The 22263-nt window shown below is 37.8% G+C and overlaps 1 protein-coding gene across 2 annotated transcripts in view; it reads right to left on the bottom strand.

Annotated features, from left to right (window-relative positions):
- The window catches only part of sbf2 (SET binding factor 2), a 207335-nt gene that overhangs the window by 71469 nt on the left and 113603 nt on the right, over positions 1–22263 (bottom strand). For both annotated transcript variants that reach the window (XM_049465532.1, XM_049465533.1), the window contains exon 18: positions 8229–8297. In XM_049465532.1, coding sequence (XP_049321489.1) covers positions 8229–8297 — 69 coding nt within the window. The remainder of the gene's footprint in view (positions 1–8228; positions 8298–22263) is intronic.

Genomic DNA, 22263 nt, shown 5'->3' with positions numbered 1-22263 from the left:
CAGTCCAGCACAGTTTTCAGTGCAGATATTTCCACTTACAGCTAAATTCACGCTTTTAATTCCAGAAAAACAAATGTTCTTATTTACCTTTTAAAAAGCCATTTAAATGCCTGTTTAAAGGGCCGATTACTATTTCTTGTTTGTTTTTTCTTGGGTTTTGAGTGCTCAGCGCTGAAGCAGCTCTTGATCGGTCCGGACACGGACATCATGGGCCCTGCACTGTTTAATATCACGATACATATCATTGAAAAAAAGAACACTTGCAATGTCCGTGTTTACCAATATTGTGCAGCCCTAGACCGTAGCCTGCATGTTTACCATTCTAAAACAATCTATGTAGGACAAACTGCTAGCTAATATCCCACTGGGTTAACGAAACACTTAGTGTTCCTCAGTGTAGCTCTGCCTGAGTCATAACTCCTTTGCTGCTTTTCCTTTCACTTGCTTCCCGTAGCCCCTCCCCCCCGCTTTAGACTGAAAACCCTTAACTTCTCAGAAATCTACCAACGAAGTGTGGAGCTACATTGGGTTTCTATGGGCTACTCTATGCCCCTATCACCAGCATTGTGAGCCTGATGGGATCACCGGCCAAATTTCTGAATGCTGGGGGTGAATGAAGGTGGGCTATTTGACAAAAGTTCACTCCTTATCATTTCACTACAATTCAAGTCCATTTTACACCGAATTCCTCCGTTAGACCTAGGTTTCGTGTTTGGTGCTGTCAGTCTACTCATCACAATGATCAGGGAGCTTACACAGTCATCGGGGTCTATTTATCACGTCCACATGGTGAGGGGTGTAAAGTTACTCGTGCTTTACTTGTGGATTATGTAAATGTCAGTTAAGCCCTGTTCACACACAAACTTCAGGTCATCAGTATGCTTTAGCAAGTCAGGTTTAGGCCTTGTGCCATTTACACACATACAGGTCTTAAACTTTTACATAAAATATTACCTGGATGCTTTTACTTAACATTTACACATATTCCTATTTACTGACATCACTGCTTTTATTGGTAAAGTATCAGATTCTGTGCACACTTCTAGGAATTTCAAAAAAATTGCCCTCTCTCTTCTCAACTTCACCTTGTGTCCTCTCTTACTCTATTCTTCTTTAATTATCATTAAAAGCTCATGTGTCGCAGGGCTTTAGGCTCCAGTAAAGGTGAGCAAGTTGGCTCTTGCCCTATTATTCTGGACCAATGCATTTTCAATACAGCACAGACAATGACAACACAACACCCACAAGACCCCAGAGGAACCAGCAAGCAATTACATTAATCTGCTTCGCAGGAGTCCCTAAACAGGGCACAGTAATCTAGGAACAGAGTTCAGCCATACAGTAGAGTGGGTACTTAAGAGGGCAGGCTGTACACTCGGTGCTCTGCATGTCCTTGACTGACCTGCGCTGGACCTGCAGTTAATCTTCCGTCCACGGTAAGCCAGTAAATTCAATCACCTCAAATCCTGAGCGAGTAAATCTGCACTCAATTCAACACTACACGCCCACTAGCTGTGCTAGAGCTGGACACTGGACAAGCAAAACACGGGTCAGTGAATGTACAACCCAAAATAAAAAAAGTTGGAACAGTATGGAAAATACTTTTTTTTTTAAATAAAAATGCAGTGTTTCCTACATTTACTTTGACTTTTATTTGGTGACAGTTTTTTCCCTACTTCATACATACACTACCACTCTCTTCAGTCAATGTGTTTTTTTTTACCATGTAAATTTAATACTGAACAATATATTAAAGCTCTGCAGGAACACATGGTGAATTATTCATTAAACAAAAAAGTGTTAAACAAACCAGAATAGGTTTTATACTTTAGATTAGAGTAGCACATTTATCTTTGAGGACAGATCTGCACACTCTTTTTAATCTCAGTGTCTTCATGAGGAAGAGTCACCTGGAATAGTTTTCTCGGCTTCTTAAAGGAGATCCTGGAGGTGCTGAACAATAGGTGATGATTGTGGAGGACAAACACTTTTTTTCCTGTTTACTACCTAAGTCCACATGTGCAGTTCTATAATAATGTAACTGTTTTCATTTTATTTTAACACAGAACCTTTCGCAGTCGATAAACAAAAACCCAAGTTCCATTATTTTATACGATTTTACAAGACTGTACAAGTTAGGACTGCTTGTGTCTTGCTTGACACAAGAAGTAGATACACAGCGCTGTCTCTGTGTCTGTGTGAGTGACGGGCTGCTGCTGCCTGAGAAACAAATGCATGAGTGGAAAGCTGTGCACCTTAGTCCAGCACACTTTTGCTGCGCAGATATTTTCAGTTACAGCTGAATTCACGCATTTAATCCCAAAAAACGCTCTTATTTACCTTTTAAAAAGCCATTTAAATGCCTGATTAAAGTGCTGATTACTGTAGTTTTGCTGTTTTCCTCAGGTTTTTAGTGCTCAGCGCTGACTCAGCTCTTAATCGGTCCGAATGCTAGACAGTGTGCGGGTGGGGGCGGGGGCGGGGGCGAGGCCGGTGGCGAGGCCGGTGGCGTAATGGGCCCTGTATTGAGTAATATTACGATATATATCTCTGAAAAAAAAAAGAACATTTGCAATGTAAAATTTTTCCAATATCGTGCAGACCTAGTACGAACCCTGTTCAACATTTAAAACAGTTGTATATGGTGCTGCAGGAGGAAAACAGCATCGAGATTGTTCTATGTACACGTTCGTCCTCCCTAATCCAGACTAGCGAAAAAGAAGCCGTAGACAAAAAGCCCATGCGTGCCTTCATCTCCTGCCAAGACGGTTTGAGGAAGAACATGCAATGTGGTCAAGTACAAGACTACTGGGGGCTGAGAGAGGGTGGAAAATGTGTAGCACGGAAACACACAAGTATGCACTGGGTGGTAAGCGCCTCACATGCGATACAAGGAACATCTGAGAACATTCCAAGAAAGAAACATGCCGTGAAAGAGCTGTGCAGTATTTCAAACAGTATTCTCACAAAACTTCATATCTTAATTTTAGCTAATTAATTTCTTTAATCTTCAAACAATAAAGCCCGGGTCTGACCTCGGCGACCTCGCTGCGTCATTCGCGTGAGCAGGCTGCACACGAACACCATTCCTCACCAAAGCTGGGAAAAATCAGCTCTCTGGGGCCAGAAGACGTGCAGCAGGTTTCATTACTCTCTGTGTCCAGATGCGTTTCTATTCACCATTAGAGATGTCTCTCAGCTCTTTATCTGTAAAACTAGCTGTTCGCCATTTTTACGTAAGGCTTTAATCAGGACTGTTCTTACGTAAAATGGAATTGGAATAACAGGAAATTTAATACGTTTGAGCAATAGCTTTCAGATGTCTTAATGGATCGTAAACCCAGTGAAGAAGGCAGTGCAGCTGGTCAGTGAACTCTTCTCTGGCTCTCTAGGCCAGTTTGAACGGCAGGTGCTGAAGCTACATCCACAAAACTATACAGGCACAAATCTGTACATCTGTCCTACAAACAAATGCAAATACAAGATGCTGTACAAGTCACAAGTCTACAAATACTAAATAGTATTACCCACCACAGATCAGCTGCACATCATCCAGATTTTGCAACATGCCTCAGACTAGTTGTTCACTCTCCACTACATATTGCATTGAAGATAACATGCATTCTAACTGCTTTCATTACTCGAGTTGCTATACACCTGAATATATTAGACCTGTGTGAATAATGCATGATGCGTAATGATTTAATATTCATTTTAAACCTCTCTGACCAGTGGTAGGATGATCCCCCCCCTTATATGTGAGTCTTGGTCCTCCCAAGGTTTCTTCAAACTCCTCTAGCTCTAAGGGTCTCCCTCCACACTCACTGGGAGTTCTTTATTATAGGTTTAGTCTTTTGTCTGATTCTTTGTTCTGTAAACTGCTTTGTGACAACATCAGTTGTAAAACGTGCTAAATAAATAAATACATTTGATTTAATTTGTTCATTATGTTATATGTAGTAGAGATAAAAGTGTATAAGTTGAGTATACTCAACTTACAGCTGCATCTCAAAAAAGTAGAATATCATTGAAAAGTTACTTTATTTCAGTAACTCGGTTCAAAATATGAATCTCACATATAATAAAGATGTATTACACACAGAGCAATATGTATTAAGCATGTATACCTTTTATTGTTGATGATCATCATGGCTCACAGCCAATAAAAAACTAAAAATCAGTGTCTCAGAAAATTAGAATATTATAAAAGACCAACTAGTATTTTTGGCAGTGTGGGCAGTGTGCCAAGTCCTGCTGGAAAATGAAATCCGCATCTCTATAATAGTTGTCATTAGAAGAGGGAAGCTTGAAGTGCTGTAAGATGTTGTGGGAAAACAAAACTGCACTGACTTTAGACTTGATAATAAAACACAGTGGATCAACACCAGCAGATGACATGTCTCTCTAAACCATCACTGATCATCAGTAAATTTTACATTTCATTTGTAAATCAAGGGAGCAGAGTCTGGAGGAAGAGTGGAGAGAAACACAGTCCAAACTGCTTGAGGTCTAGTGTGAAGTTTCCACAATCCAGACAAATAAAAATTGTTTGGAGGCCATGTAGTCCTAACACTTCGCCCTACCCTTCTAACCCAACACGAATCTATACACCCTACCCCAAGGCGTAAACATGCAAAATGAAGTGACAGGGATAAGAAGTGAAATGGGATGGGCATTTGGAAAGTGTATATTCTCAAATTACAATGTTTAGGATGTGTTGCCAGGTTATTCCTGCTGGAGTGTCACGCTGAAAAACATCTGCAAAAAGTTTAATCAGGGAATTGATTTTTCGAGAAGAGTATCTTTGGAAAACCTTCAGATATTTCTGTTCCCAACTGACACAAAAAACAATCAAAGCTTTGAGTGCTGAAGTCTTCCAATAGTTTGAGTTGATTTATTCACCCAGAGCTGATGTGATGCGGACGTGTTTACATGAGTTCAGTGTGTCGAGGGTTTAGGACAGGGACAGAACAGGTGCAGTCATCATGGTAACGGAGGGTAATCGCCTCCTTTATGTGCTTAAAAGTTACATCAGATATCCCATAGGCCTGTATTGAGTCATTATGTGAATGCACTCCAGGGCAGCCAGTTTTCACACGCTAACCGCGAGAAACCAACAGCGGTCTGTTGTGTCTGTGTCTATGACAACAATCGTTTTGATTTGAGCAAAAAATAAAAATAAATTGATTCGTGTTGCAAGCCACGCTCGCCTAGAGGAACGGGATCACAAACCCTAGCATCCCTTCGGGGTTCTTAAAAAATGTGAAATGAAACTATTTGTCCAATTGGCTAAGAAAAAACAGACAAACTCACGCTCTAAAGCCTCTCCCTGAGTACTGAATCTGATTAAAACAGTCCTTTATTCAAGGACTTAAGAAATGTGGGGTATGAGTGTGTAAATTACGGGGTTATTAAGGACAAACCTATAAAACAATCTTCATTGTTAATGGAGGCAACTGTGGCCTAAAACTGTGGAAAAAGTGTGTTTCGAGTTTGTAGTTTCTAGTATGATAGCTCCCCCTCATTTGTTGCTGAGTTGCCATTAAAGGGACACCCCCTTGAATTTGGCTCAAATTTAAAAAAGGCTAAAAACAATAAAAAAAATAAATAAATAAATAAAAAATAAAATGGGTGATGTATGGGTTTAGAGGCAGGGCAGGAGGGAGAGCTGATTGGCTGAGCTACAGTATTACGTCTCTGATAGAGATGCAGAGGGTTGGACGTTAGCAGGGGATGTTATTATTGATTGTCTAAACGGCACATTGTGATGTGCCTAGCACAGTTAAACCTGAGAGGGCAATGCAGAGGCAGAAATTACCATAGCAAAAGCATTTTTTAAAGTTTAGGCAACATTTATAAAAATATAAGCAAGACTGGTATGTTTTATTACTTCAAATTAACACATTTCAGCTTTTAATGGAAAAAATAAGGTTTAGAGTTTAGTGTCTCTTTAAACAAACCAAACACCAAACTGTGATAAAGTATATTTGAAGTGTCTAGTTTCTATGTTTGCTCACCTCTTATCTGTAATAGGTGAATTTGTGCCTCCATTTATCTTGAAACTGACTAATGTACACTGAGGAAATCCTGATTTGTGCAAATTTGAAGACACACTCGGCTGGAGAGACGGGATCACAAACCCTAGCATCCCTCTGTGGTTCTTAAAAATGTTCATGCTGCTATTCCTCCAATAATCTAAGAAAAAAACAGTTATGCCTCTGCCAGTGCACTGCTTCTGATTAAAATGTGTCTGTTTAAGAAGATTAGAAACTTCAGAGACTGCAAACTCAGCATAACTGTGATAAAGTGTGATTGAAGTCAGTAGCCTCTAGCATGTTGGCTTCTATGGGTTCTATTAAGCCTCATTAATCTTCTAGGGTTGACAAAAGTGTTGATTTGTGAAATTTGATGTTTCTTGTTTTTTTCCCTGATGTTTCTACAAGTGGATTAATTTCTGTGCTCTGCCTCTCATTTGTTATTGGTGAATATGTACATGCTGACCATGACCAATGGACATTTAAAAATGTCTGAATCTGCTATTCTTCCAATAATCTAAGAAAAACAAGACAAAAACTAACACTTCTTGACGTTTCTCCCTGTGAACTGCTTCGGGTTAAAAATAGGCCTGTTTAAGACACTTCTTAAAGTGAGAAACTTCTGAGACTGCAACCTCTGGCATAATGACATAAATGTATCCCCTATAAGGGATACATCTAGAAAACACACTCTGTCTGCCTTCGTTCTTCATTTACTATGAAGGCAACCTCGGCCTAAAACTGTGATAAAGTGTGTTTGAAGTCAGCAGTCTCCAGCATGTTTGCTTCTCTGGGTTCTATTAAGCCTTATTAACCTTCTAGGTTCAACAAATGATTTGATTTTCAAAAAAATGATCCTTCTATTAATATCTCATCTTCTGCATCTCAGTTGAAACTGACAAATGGACACTCAGGAAAACTTGATTTGAGCATGACCTAATTCCCATCACAAGCCACACTCCCCTTGAGGGACGGCATCACAAATTTGAACTCTAATAGAGCTATTCTTCACCTTTTGATATTAAATATTGGCCTGTTTAAAAGGGTGAGAAACTTCTGAGAGTGCACATTTTGGCATACTAACCTAGGTTATAATCCTAGTTCCATTGTTATTATGAAGTTTATAAACAGGGTTCATACATGTTTTAACCAATAAATTTCAATGATTTTTCATGACTTTTTCATACCTTCAACGCAGATTTTCATGACCATGCGATTTTTAAAACATCAGTGCAGACATGGACAATAAAAAAAATCAATCTTAAACTATAATTAAAGCTGATTATAGTAGGTATAAAATGAATGAGATAAAATGTTAACACAATCTTACTGCATTAACTCTGAGCTGATGTATTTGTAGCTCAAAATAGATTTTCTCCATCGACAAACTGAAACACAAAGATTTGTAGACCAAACTTCCATGACTTTCCAAAAACGTTATGGGTATTTTTATTTTTCCAAAACTTATCCATGCCTGGAAATTGACATTTTTAAATTCCAACTTTTCCAGGTTTTTTATGACCGTACAAACCCTGATAAAGGTCCAGCTGTACAGAATGCCCAGGCTCTTTATTTTTTCCACCAACCATACTGAAAACGTACCGAACCGTGGGGTTTGTACCGAGGTGTGAATCGAACCGTGAATTTTCTGTACCGTTACACTCCTAGTACCACAGGAACCTCCTGTCTACCAGACTGACCAAGAAAGTTTGAACTCCAATTCACTATTAGGATTGCAACTAATGATTATTCTGGTAGTCGACTTATCTGATGATAGTTTTTTCGATTATTAGATTATTTGATTATTTGAAGATGTCCTCCATCTCTAAAAATGACAGAAACAGCTGAACATGTGATTTAAAAGACATTTAAAAGTTTAACTGTTGTTTAAACGTGAAAGTACTGATATTTAGTGAGTAATTATGTAATCTGTTGAGTTTGGGCACTTTTGAGTGAGCCATTTACCCCATTTATCTCCCATTGTGCTTCTGTCTCCAGCACTGTGTGTAATACAGTACTGTTACAAATTAACGATTAGTTAACAAGGAAATTTATAGTCAACAAATTTAAATAATTAATACTGACTAATCGTTGCAGCCATATTCACTATGATTAATTTTTATTTGCTATGGACTGTTCAGAAAATCTGAAATACTGAAATCAGCTAGAGGCCTGACCTCCAGACACACTCACCCGATAGAAAGCCGTGGTCAGGGGAAGCAGAGCTGTAGCCACCGTGTACTCTTCAGAGTTCGAGCAGTCCTGTGGGAAGACAAAAAAAGAAACAGAAAAATGGGATGAGGACTATAGATTAAATGACTTTCACAATAAAGACGTGACCACAGACATGGAAAACACAGCCATGATAAAATTCTAATAAAACTAACATCTATTATCTATTATTTAATGGTCATTACTGGACTCTAAAGCAATCATCTCTTTTTCAAATTACTGATGGCCTTTACAAATCCAGCGTGTTACTCGTCAGTGTCCTGGCAGCACATTTAGCATTAGGTCAACTGTAACTGCCCTTCCATATGCTTCCAATACACTTATATAATCCCTGCTCAGAGTCAATTGGCAGAAAATAGCAATTTTTAAACTGCATGTTTTAATCTCTCAAGGGACATAGAAGTCAAACCCATCAAAACTGCCTGTGTTATATTAAAACCATCAGCCGCTTTAGAGAATAAATCATCTTACTGGAATAGGGCATTCAAAATCATATGGTAATTATTTAAAAGTATGTTAGTGTGTAACTCTACTTAATATTATAATTAAAGTCTAAACTAAATACTGTATACTTAGTCTAGTAATACAGTTCTCTCCTGAGTAATTAAAGTGGCAGTCCGTTTGATTTTGTTTCTAAAATAAAAGCAGAAACATTTCTGAGAGTAGAAGGGACAAAATATTGTGTCTAATGGTATCGGTGAGCTAAAACTTCATCCTTGCTAATCCTGATATATTCATTCTAAAAACTGGAGTCTCGGTCGCTTTTCGCTGGAGTTCTTCTTCTGGCCACATTACGCGTCTTTAAGTACTTACGTCACACATACAGCCTCTAAAAAAGTATCTGGTTCAGTTTTACTGTACACGAGCGGCTGGTGGAGCAATGGGGACTTCAGAAGGGGAAACTAAGAGTTTAGTAGCTCATTCGTCCATAGTAAAACCAAAGTGTGTAGTTGAAGAGATGTTTCTGACTGAGCACTCTCTCGCTCTCTCTCTCTATCTCTTTTTCACTTTTTCTCTCTCTGACTGAACATAACCCGCCTAGTTTAAAATGATTCTTCCACATGCTTGGTGCAATTACCCATTCTCACCAGAGAGGGCCCTGAATCCCAAAACATACAGACACCAGCTTTAACAATACTTATTTTTGCCTAATTTTTAATCGTTCTGCCTTAGTCTACCTCACTGTGCATCTCTCCGCCTCAATCGACCACACTGTGCCTCACTGTACCTTGCTGTGTCTCAGTCTATATTCTACATCCCTGTGCCTTAGTCTACCTCATTGTGCTTCTCTCTACCTCACAATGTCTCAGTCTACCTCACTTTTTCTCATTCTACCTTGCTGTGCCTCACTCTACCTCACTAGGTCTCAGGTCTACCTCAATCTACAGTGTTGTGCCTCACTCTGCATCCCTGCACCTCAATCTACCTTGCTGTGAACTGATCTACCTCGCTGTGCCTCTACCTGGGTAACAAGCTTTTGTTTGCTGAAATTTACCACATTATTACGGCTCTTATGATGTGTTTATTGTAAAAACTCTCATTGCCATAACCAAAAAAAAAAACCAGTTTATCTTTTTACTATATGTCCAACTCTCAGTAGGCCTGTCACGATAATAGTTTTATGTTTTTTTTGTCCCAAAAATTATTGCGATAAAGATATTGTTTGCATTTTAAGACCATTAAATGGCACTAATATAATGACAACATAATATCATAACAAAGGAATTACACCCTTTTGAAGACTACACACATTGTGAAGTGCGGATGCAGGGGAAGCGTGGGTCTGCCCCACACCATGCAGCCCCGGTCTGTCCCAGCTGGCCCACATTGGATCGCTATAAAGACTTTGCCTCAGCCTTTGCTTGAGAGATACGCTGACGATGAGAGGAAGGCAGAGGCAACACAAACCTAAGAAACACTAAATTTAAGTGACTAGAGCCGCACTGGGCCGCTACTATGTTTCTTTAAGTTTGTTTTGGGTTTTGAGGTTATTCACTCCCTCGCTACCAGGTCACAGTGGCCACGCCCCATCCCCATGGGTGCAGCCACAATACATTTGCATTTTGTAAGTGTAAACACATTGGACAATATCACGATTATTAAAATGACTGAGGTTGTGTCCATTTATTGAACAATAAGTCGATAATGTACTTTTGTGACAGGCCTAACTCTCAGGAATAAAAATGCCCCCAAATGTCCCCAAACTGTGGCCCTCTTTACTTAGCAAAATCAAATGTCTTTTAAATCCCAGATTGAAAATTGTTGCTTTTGTTGGCACATGACTGTTAGTCTAGTGCTGTGCTGTGTATCTTGGACTGTACTGCAGACTTGGGTATGTGAAATTTGCTCTATAAATTAACAGCTACATAAAACAAAAAACACCAGCCTCTCACCAGCCTCTGTCTTCTCTTTTACTGCAGACTGAGGTGGGAAACCAACACAAAGCAATCAGAAATCATTCAGCAGTACAGAATCTCTCCACACACTGCAGAGTCCCGATTCTCACTCGCAGACTTTACTTTCAGCACATTTAACAGAGTGTCAGATGGGTTTAGGTCGAGTGTTTTGTTGCAAAACTTGATCCTGCAGTCACTGAACTATTTCTCGTGGATTTATTGCTCAGCTGGAAGGTTCAAGCCAGTCTTAGTCTCTTAGGAAGAGCCAAATCCTGATCAAAAGTCTCCTGGAATCTGATAAAGGCTATTATGCCATGCATTCTAAGAACATTTTCAGGATCTTTTGAGGAAAAAAACACTCTGCATGGCCTCGACTCTTTTTTAGACTAAACTGACATCTGGTGTTTGTTGGAAAGAGCTTGGAATTCAGTTTCAATCAAAGCTCCTGTGATGTTTAGCAAACTGCAGGCCTTGTGTTTATGTTCTGATAACAGCACAGTCCCCCACAGCCTGGTGGAGATGGTTTTTAATTGTATTTTGGAGACTTGGTGACCCCAGGATGCAACTGCTGTCTCTGTCCAACTGTGACCTTTAGAGAAACTTGTGTCTCTTGAACGTGGCTGTTCACTGTGTGTAGGAATATGGGAGAAACACACTTGCGTCCTGTTCTAGAAAGGTTAGTCATAGCTCGGGTTGTTTAAACCTTTTGGAACACAATGCAGAGCGGGGTTAATGTAACCTAGATAAGGCCTTCAGCTTAAATATACATAAAGAGGTATTATCCATCATAAAGCTTGCTTGGGCAAAACTTTGGTCCAATTCCATTTCTTATTTGTACCCCTTGTTTTTTCAGGGTAAAATCACCCTAAAAACGGCTGCTGGAATTATTTTAGGGCATCATATGTCTTCAAAAGGGGGCAGGTGGTGGAGCAACTTTGTATTATAATCCACTGCTTAATTTCTCTAACCTTATATTTTATTTTTCCATTACACCTGATGCAGCCAAAGCTAAATGTCTCATTCCACCTTAAATTATATAGCCTCTGCTGCCTGTTAAAACATTTAAGGTGGAAAAAGATATTTGGCTAGCTAGCTAACTAACCTAGCAAGACGTGCCACTAGTCATTTTTATGCTTGTTATGAAGAAAACGTATAATACATTAAAAATACAGATTAAACCATAGTAATATTGTGTTTATCGTTATTTTTATGATAGACTGTTTGGAGTATGCCTTTGAAAAATCTCAGTTTGAAGTGCCATGCACTCCTCAGGGTCAAATTATACTTTAGGAAATGACTGACCTCTGCAATTCAAAACGAAGTTTCTGTATCGAATATTAAGTTATTTTTTTCTTTTGTATCAAATATTTATTTCATGCAATGAAATTCAAATAAAGCATTTAAAAATCAAAGTGATTTTCTAGATTCTAGATTTTTCTATTGTGAATATACATTTATGAGCATATATATTAGCGGTGTGAATGGATTAAAGAAAATTATCAAATGAATCAAAACATAATTCTGTGATTAATCACAATTAATCACATATTTTTTCCTTACATTCACACTTTTGATAATGGATATTTACATGTAAACAAAAGAATCAGGGCTAGAAACACTTAGGTTTGTATTATTGATGCTGTACCCATAAAAATAACAATATTCTGTGTCTAAATCATGGATAAAATCAGGATTACATTTTTTTTAATGCTGGTACTTAACTGTATTTTTGGAAAGGGGACAAAAAATGGTGCAGTGTATTATAACATCTCAGGGTAGATTTACTGTATTACTAAATCTCAGGGTACTTGCGATGCTTTTTGAACTAGAATATTGTAAAGTGCTGAGTTACTGAGTTTAACTGAATTTTAATAGAGAAAATAAACACTAGTGTAGCTCCATATTCCACACTCAATAGCATAAAAAAGGGAAATGTGACATCAGCTGCTTGTGTGTGAGAGCGAAAGAGCGTGAGAGAGAGAGAGAGAGAGAGAGAGCATAAACTTCAGCATAAATGTTATCTACCTTCTGAACTCAACAGTACGTGTTGCTGTGTTAATAAAAAAATAAAACTACTAATTCATCATAAACAGGATCTGTCAATTAAAAATAAAAACGCATTAAAGTTTCTAGATTAACTGCATGTGTTAATGCGTTAATGATGACAGTTCTAAGCCCTAAAGAAATAAATATGTTGGCTTTCACGGTAGCAGCCATGGACACAGCCTAAAAGACAGGCCCCCTCACCAATACATGCTTGGTAAAAAATGAAATGGGACGATATGAACTAGAGACCCAGCCATTGCCTGCTGTCTCTGAGCTGTCTGAGCTTCAGTTACATGCAGCTGACCTTTACTGTAAGCAGCACACAGTGAGAGAGGTCATTATGAGGAGTTTATGTAGGTGTCATGTGGCCTTATTAACAACGCCCTTCAGTAAAATGTTTCCACAACTTCTGTAGCAATAAAAGTAAAGGTCAGTATTATCATAAGCAAAGACGTTTATAGTCAACGCAGGATTTATAAAGTTCAACAACCTTTTCATTTATTTCAGTTCCATGATTCCCTGAAGTCTTTAACCTGTATTCCACCTTATATTTAAGGCTGGGTGATATGACTCAAAAAAAACCTAATGATGTCGATTTACTTAAGAAAAGAAGTACAAATACTTATGCACCAGTGCATGGAAATGTGAATCTCATTATATAGATGCATTACACACAAAGTGATCAATTTATGTGTTTATTTATTTTATTGTTAATTGATTGATTATGGCTTACAGCCAATGAAAACCCAAAAATCAGTGTTTCAGAAAATTTGAATATTATATACGACCAACTGGTACTTTTGGCAGTGTGGACAGTGTGCCAAGTCCTGCTGGAAAATGAAATCTGCATCTCCATAAAAGTGCTTAATGCCACTTTCCTGCCACAGGAAAGGAAGACCAAGAGTTACCTGTGTTGCACAGGATAAGTTCATCAGAGTTAATAGATGGCTTCGGAAATCATTTACAACGTAATGTAGGGAAAAAATAAAAACATGGAATAAAAAGATGTACCAATGTAGCACAATTTACAGACTTCTACAACTTCTATAAAACAGTTTTGAATATATCAATATAAATGATATATTTCTCAGCTCACCATGATTACGTTTAAAAAGATCACTAATCTAACATTAATTAAATTTAATGTTTAAAAACTACTTATTATCTATAATTTCCTCACTGAAAAGCCTGATTTACCCCATATTTAAGGTCAGGCTGATCCACAGACAGTTGATCCTCAGGCTTTCTTGCTCATCTTAATTATCTTTTGTGTGTGTGAAGTGTCAGCAGGCGAGATGACTCTGCAGAAAGCACATTTGGGTTTGTGGAACTGTGACAAATGTGGGACTGAGACTGTGAACAACAGTTGGATTAAGGACAACATAAATAATGAGCATCACAGAGGAAACTGATGGGTCTCTCCAGCTGTGTCACGAATGATCTGTTTACCCACAAATATGTTAAAATACTTTGTTTTGTTTAATTTAAAACAGAAAGGCTAAAGCTTTCTGTAAAAATGCGTTCAGACTTATATAAATAGTGGGATGATGAGGGGAGAACTTTCTAGTCATTTCTACCTTGGATTTAATGCCTTGGATTTAATGCAAATTAATATTCAATTCAATACCACATATTTAATAGCACACTGTAAAACCCACTTAGTTCACTAAACTGCAATTGTCTAAGGAACTTTAGGTTTATGTAAGACCACTTAAAATGATGAGTTTCTTTGATTTAACCATTTTGAAAACCTCTGGAATATAATCAAGAGGAAGATGGATGATCACAAGCCATCAAACCAAACTGAACTGCTTGAATTTTTGCACCAGGAGTAAAGGCATAAAGTTATCCAAAAGCAGTGTGTAAGACTGGTGGAGGAGAACATGATGCCAAGATGCATAAAACTGTGAATAAAACCAGGGTTATTCCACCAAATATTGATTTCTGAACTCTTAAAACTTTATGAATATGAACTTGTTTCTTTGCATTATTTGAGGTCTGAAAGTTCTGCATCTTTTTTTTTTGTTATTTCAGCCATTTCTCATTTTCTGCAAATAAATGCTCTAAATGACAATATTTTTATTTGGAATTATGGAGAAATGTTGTCTGTAGTTTATAGAAAAAAACAATACTCAAACATATGTTTTTTTTTGTTCTATCATCTGCTTTGCATATTAATTCTAATTTGAATGTGATGATCAGTTGAATAAATTTTTTTAATTTAAGTATTTTTTTAAAATACTCACAGAAAAGTAGACGAAGAAAGAAAATAATGGTAACAGTTCCTATGAACCCTGTATTCTCAATGCATTATAAATGCATTCATAATGCATTATATGACATTTATAATATCTTATAATGACTGTAATAAGCCTGTATAGTTGTTTATAAATACTTACAGCGACATTCATAACACATTATAAACTACAAGTATATGGGTTTATAAAGAAACGTGCATATAAAGAAAAATGCATTTTAAACGTGAAGTAAATGTTATTATGCCTCACTGTAATGTCTTATAGTGCATTATGAGTGCTCTTTACTGGCTTTAAGTGTGTTTTCAAATGCCTTTTCAAATGCCTACAGTGAGGCATAATAATATTTACTTGTTTAAAAACGTTTAAAACAAACTTTATAGCATATGAAAACACTAATGCATATACCAAATCTGTGTTTTAGTGCATTACAACACTACATTGTACAATGTTCTTATGAACAGATATTATAAGGCATTTTATGGCGTTTCTTTATAAACCCTTATACTTGTAGTTTATAATGCATTATGAATGTCGCTGTAAGTACTTATAAGCAATTATACAGGCTTATTACAGTCATTACAAGGTATTATGCATGTCATATAATGCATTATAAATGCATTTATAAGGCATTATGAATACAGGATTTATAGGAAGTGATACAAAAATAATGTTTGTTCTTATAGCCTACAAAAGCCTACTTTCACATTTTGAACTAAATTACTAAAATAAAGTAATTTTTCAATGATATTCTAATCTTTTGAGATGCACCTGTGTACTGTGCAGATCATGGATCAGAGCTCTGAGGTCAGAATGTCCATCACACTCAGAAACAACATGAGGAAGAGGAAAGGAAGTAGGAAATTTTGATATGGATCCCTGCATTTGAATTGATAAATGCCCCCCCGGCCTACACTATACATATCTCTGTGTCCTGTGGAATACCTTTACACAGCTTCCACCCCTCAACCCTCCCTCCACTCTCAGAAAAAAAAAGAAAAGGACAGATTGGAATGTACGGAGAGGAGCAAATGCAAAACAGAAGTTCCTGTGCAGAAGATGAAAGCATGCCCCCCCATAGACCTCGCAGCACATTTTCCCTCTTCCTCAGCTCCTTTACGTGTCTTTGGTGGCTGTTGTATAACATGCGGCTCTGCTTACCAGCATTCTTTAAGGGATTTGTAAGGTTGAAAGGGTTCACTGCTAGATAGGAATAGCAGTTTGTGCATATACAGAAAGCAGGCATTTACATAAACAATTATATAACTGCTGAGCAAAGGCCTGCAAACGTTTAGGATCTGATGTCTTACAGGAGAAAACGCTGAAAAGAGACTAAACACAGCCATGACACACATACATAAACTGACCTACTTATTCAATACAGTGTAACAGGCATGATCAGACTGTATACCACCTACAGAACTGTGCATTATTGTACCTTAACATAATATAATTTTGTTAAAGGGGGCATTTAGGGGGCAATTTGGCCAAAATGTACTAGTGCATCTCAAAATATTGCATCATTAAAAAGTTACTTTATTTCAGTGATTCAGCTGAAAATGTGAAACTCATATTATATAGATTGAGTGTGATCTATTTTAAGCCTTTATTTCATTTATTGTTGATTATGACTTACAGCCAACGAAAACCCAAAAAAACACTGTTTTAGAGAATTAGAATATTATTTAAGATCAATTGGTACTTTTCTACTTTTGAAGTGTGGGCAGTGAGCCAAGTCCTGCTATAAAATGAAATCTGCATCTCCATAAAAAAAATTAAAAAATCAGCAAAGGGGAAGCATGAAGTGCTGCTGTAAGATTTCATTTTCTAGCAGGACTTGGCTCACTGCCCACACTTCAAAAGTAGAAAAGTACCAATTGATCTTATATAATATTCTAATTATCTAAAACAGTGATTTTTGGGTTTACATTTTGAACTGAATTACTAAAATAAACTAATTTTTAAATCAAATTATATTTTTTTGACTTTCACTAATATATCAAGTCTTAATTTTGGTCAATACAATATTATTACATGAACTATATAAATATTATAAATGCCTCTGCCTATAGTGTACGTAATTAAGCCCTGACATTGACGGGCTACAGATACCTTTAGTGTTCTGAAGTTTTAGCCTGGCTTGAATTCAGTGAACTGATGGCAGATCCATGTAATTATTGTGTATATTTACAGCCCTAAGCCTATTATTTATAGTTTATTTCAACAATATTACTTTTATTTTTGCCTTAAAGAGTAACTACACTCTCAGATATGTGTTACATTAATAGCTGAAATATGCTGCTCTGTAATAATAAAATATATCTGCTCTGTTTAACATGCTTAAAATATTTTAAACAAAAGTTAAAGGCTTTACTGAGTAAATCCAAATTAAATATATTTTAAACTGGATGTCCTTTATTGTTTTTAGTACACATCTTTTTACAAATACGATCTAGCTTAAGGACAAAAGACTCTTATTATGAAGCAACAGTAAATTTGCCACAATGGAGGTGGAGTTAAATGAATGGACCTGAATTAATCACAGATTGCTGATACTAGGTTGAGGTGAGGTTGATGCACTGTGCTGGCTACATATGGCAAGTTCAAATGTTACCTGTATTCAGGATTGTATTCAGTCAGTGGTGCACTTGTTTTTTTCTGTTGCCAAGATAGCAATACACCAGAAATTTACCTGATTACACAGGTGAATTGTTGGCGCTGCCAATAATGCAGCTTTGCCATCAAGCTGCCGGCGCTCAGAGGGAGCAAAATTGGCCCTGCTCCCTCTGGGTGGGAAGATGGCGCTTTTTCCCCACATCACTCCTAGGGTGATGTCCACAGCACAGGGCGTCTGTGAGCTGATGTAGTCTTCACCCTACTTGTGTGTTGGGGCATCACAAGTGATAGGGGGGTCCTAATGAGTGGGTTGGATAATTGGCTGTGTAAATTGGGTAGAAAATGGGAAAATTTTGAAATAAAATTATAAAAAAATAATAATAATAAAAAAAGACGCAGGTTTGTAAGGTGTGAACATAAGACTGCTGGTGTGATGTAAAGATAGCAATGAGCATCGCAACGCACCTTGCACAGGGTGTAAGATAGGACCCTAGATAAGATAGTGTTGGGGCATCACTAGTTATAGTGGGAGTGCTAATGAGTGATTGGGTAAATGGGCTTTTAAACTGGTAAGGAATAAAATGAGTATGATAAAATTATAAATTTAATTTTAAAAATAATTTATTTAAAAACATATCTTGATAAGAAGGTCACTTGTAATGGTTAGGAGCTAAAATGCTGAGTAGGCCAGTGACACTTCAGTGCCCTGCAGCACGTATGCGGTTTTTACTCAGCTGCAGAGGAATGCAGGAGGAAACCATGTGCGTATGACTCAGAGTGCTACATCCATATACAGTACGTGATCCTGCAGGAGTGTTAACCCGTGTGTGTGTGTGTGTGTGTGTGTGTGTGTGAGAGAGAGAGGGAGAGACTGGTCATCGCTCTCTTTCCTTCTTTAGGCTCTACAGCAGCATGTGCAGCAGTTGCCTTCCCTTTGACACGTTTACACTGTGAACTTTCACACACAGAGGCAGGAAACGATGACGGCTCAGCTTCCTTTAAGCATCCCTCCGCTGACTCTTTCGAGGGACAGGCCGAGCTCAAACGGGATCAGGACGTTCGCAGTGTTTCTCCAAACGCGGCTCTGACACACAGGTGAAATTACGCGGAACTGAGGAAATGCTCACTTCCAGGGACAATAATAAGACTGACAGTAACGCCATTAAAATACCAGCCAGTCACTGCTGCTGCGAACGTGATCACTATCACCACTACAGAGTTTGTTCAGCACTGTGTTCAATAACAGCCAGCCTGTCCTGTGAGTTTGTTCAGCCGTCCAGAATGTGTGAAAAGACAGGACTGATGGTGCTGCTCTGTGTTTAAATGTACCCGCTGTCTGTCACTGCTGCATGGGAATAATGCTCTTTTCAATTTCCCAGAGTGCTCCGTCTCTGTGGATCCTTCAAAAGCCCATTTTGTGAGAGTAGGACACTTTGTATTTGTATTGTAAAGGAAACAAAATGAAGAACTGACCATAAAAAAAAATAAGAGCAAACTAATAGATACTGATTATGGATACAGCTCTGGATAAAAATGAGAGACCACTTCAGTTTCTGAATCAGTTTCAGATTTTGCTATTTATAGGTTTATGTTTGAGTAAAATGAACATTATTGTTTTATTCTATAAACTACAGACATTTCTCCAAAATTCCAAATAAAAATATTGTCATTTAGAGCATTTATTTGCAGAAAATGAGAAATGGCTGAAATAACAAAAAAAGATGCAGAGCTTTCAGACCTCAAATAATTCAAAGTTCAAAAAGTTTTAAGAGCTCAGAAATCAATATTTGGTGGAATAACCCTTGTGTTTATTCATAGTTTTCATGCATCTTGGCATCATGTTCTCCTCCACCAGTCTTACACACTGCTTGTGGATAACTTTATGCCTTCACTACTGGTGCAAAAATTCAAGCAGTTCAGTTTGGTTTGTTGGCTTGTGATCATACATCTTTATTTTTGGTTATATTTTAGAGCATTACAATTTGGTAAAATCAAAGAAACTCATCATTTTTAAGTAGTCTCTTGTCAGCTTGTGCTAAACTGCAAAACATGAACAAGCTAGTTTATGCTTAACTGTGATAGAAGCACAAAACTCCCCATCTGCTAATTTGCCACAAACAGTAGGTACAGATCCCTCCCTCAGACAAAGTCTACTGGCTGATCCTGCTCTGTACTGTCTGAGGTTCTCAATCAACAGCTCATAAAAGCAAAGTATTTCTGACACCAAACTCATTTTTTTTTTTACATGTCATTAATCATAAAATGTAAAAAATAAATCTACCAGATAAAACTGCAAAAATAGACACACTATTCGTGTTCAAGATATATGTGTGTTCAAGAATATATGTATATTCAAGGACATAATTCAGATCAAAGATAGAGACACTAATTTTAAGAGGAACTAAAAAAAAAATTGTGGAAATATATTTAGGTGACCTTTATTAAATTAACAGCTAGAATGCAAACAAATATTAAATGAGAAACTACGTCAAATATCAATTATTTCTAAGCGTGTTTTGACATTGTTACTCATTTCGTAACTCCTTTTATACAAAAACACATTCTACTTTATAAGCTGTCGTGGAAAGAGAGAAATTTCTACAGACCGCACAGAGACTAAAATCACATGTGCAGCAGACAGGGCACTGTCCTGAGGCTCAGCGCTCAATTATCCCGCTGTGCAGGAAATGGCCAGGATGCCAGGATGCGTTTAGACTCCATTCCTGCCCCCCTGCGAGGCTCTGCGAAGCTCTGCGAAGCTTGCGCAACATCCAGCCCAAAGCCGGCCACAGCTGGAGCCAGTCCCCGTACACAGCAGCATTCTGTAAATATTCTAATTAGCCTTATTAATGTGTTTGTTATGAGGCTGTAACTCTGCCACTGATAAGACTTATCGTTCACGACCTGCAGCGATACGATTACAGACCAAGGTCTTTGGCTCCCTAGATCCCTCTTCATGCTAATTTGGTAAAAATGAAAATCGGAAGGCGCTTTTGTGCGTCATTTCTTGCTATTGGCCATTGTGGACAACAAGCACTTCAGGAATGCACAACAAATTGTGTTTTGCTAATAGTGCTCTTGTTTTCCCAAACGGTTGTGCAAACTGGGCTCCCACCACTAAAAAAGACCAGGCCTTAGTGGAGCACCAGACCGACTTCATCTGGTCCAGAGCAGGGTTGACTGACCTACTGCTATTCCCCATGCAAATACCAACAGACATTAATCATAAAAATCACAAAATGATTATTATAAGTGCATGCTCATATTTGAATAACAATGTGATGAATAGTGGACTAAAGAGGAACGGATGTAGGTTCTGAAATGTGGGAATAGATGTCACAAGTGCGTAATCATTAACTGCTAGGAATCCTGAGAGGTCACTGCCTACAGATAATTTTCTTCTACTTAAGTGAAATAAAGGTACGAATGTCATTTTTTTTATTTTGCAACCAGAGTCTGTGCAGTTCAGAACAGGGGAGGAGCAAAATCCTTGAACAAACAAACTAGTTCATGTTTAACTGTGATAGAAGCACAAAACTCCCCATCTGCTGACTTGCCACGAACAGTAGGTACAGATCCCTCCCTCAGACAAAGTCTGCTGGCCTATCCTGCTGTGTACTGTCTGAGGATCTCAACCAACAGCTCATAAAAGCAAATGATTCCTGACAGCAAACTATTTATGATTCACAGAAAACTAATGGACAGTGATCTACTGCTGTTCCCCATGCAATACCTACAGACTTTAATCATAAAAATCACAAAGAAATATTATTATAAGTGTGTAGTTATATCTGAATAACAATGCGATGAATAGTGGAATAAAGAGGAACGGATGTAGGTTCTGAAATGCAGGAATAAATGTCACATGTGCGTAATCATTAATTGCAAGGGATCCCGAGAAGTCACTGCCTACAGGTAATTTCCTTCTACTTTAGTGAAATAAAGGTAAAAATGTCAATTTTTTTGATTTTGCAACCAGAGTCTGTGCAGTTCAGAACAGGGGATGAGCCAAACTCATCTGAGAGCTGGACCACAGCTTTTTCATGTAATGTGGACGATCTGTTTTAGCCTAGGCTGTCAATCTCATAATTCCTACACATCCATCACTGACACCATCCAGTAGAGGTGCTACAACTGTGTCCAACTAGGCCTTTAGTGAAGAACTGACTCAACTGAGTGAATATAAAGATGGACACTGTGATTTCATTCCCTTAAGTTAGAGCTGGGACATATGGCCATAACATTCTAAACACGGAGAACTAGTGCTGGGCAGAATGGCCAAAAATGTATATCACAGTATTTATTTATTTATTTATTTTTTTTGAATGACTGGGCTTTTATACAGGTTTGTGACTAAGGGCGTTTTCACACCTGTAGTTCGTTTCTCTGGTCCGAATCAGTTAATGAGTTTGTTTACTTGGATGCATTTTCTCGCTCTGTTCGGTCTGGTTTCACATAGGCATAAATGTAAACGCACCAAAATGCGCATCAATAAACCACGCGAGCAGCCTGTGTCCTCTGATTGGTCAGAGCTGTCTGATGCGGGAGTACGTTAAATATAAATATACAAAAAAAGTAAATACAGCGAAGATTCTGTGTTCCAGCGCAAATGTCTGTTCCATAGTTCCATAAACACTATAAATGTTGCACAAGTCAGACACATGTTTAATTTTTCTGAAGACA

Source organism: Astyanax mexicanus, chromosome 16 (assembly GCF_023375975.1).
Source record: "Astyanax mexicanus isolate ESR-SI-001 chromosome 16, AstMex3_surface, whole genome shotgun sequence".
Taxonomy (NCBI): domain Eukaryota; kingdom Metazoa; phylum Chordata; class Actinopteri; order Characiformes; family Acestrorhamphidae; genus Astyanax; species Astyanax mexicanus.
This window is presented reverse-complemented; position numbering and strand designations above follow the sequence as displayed.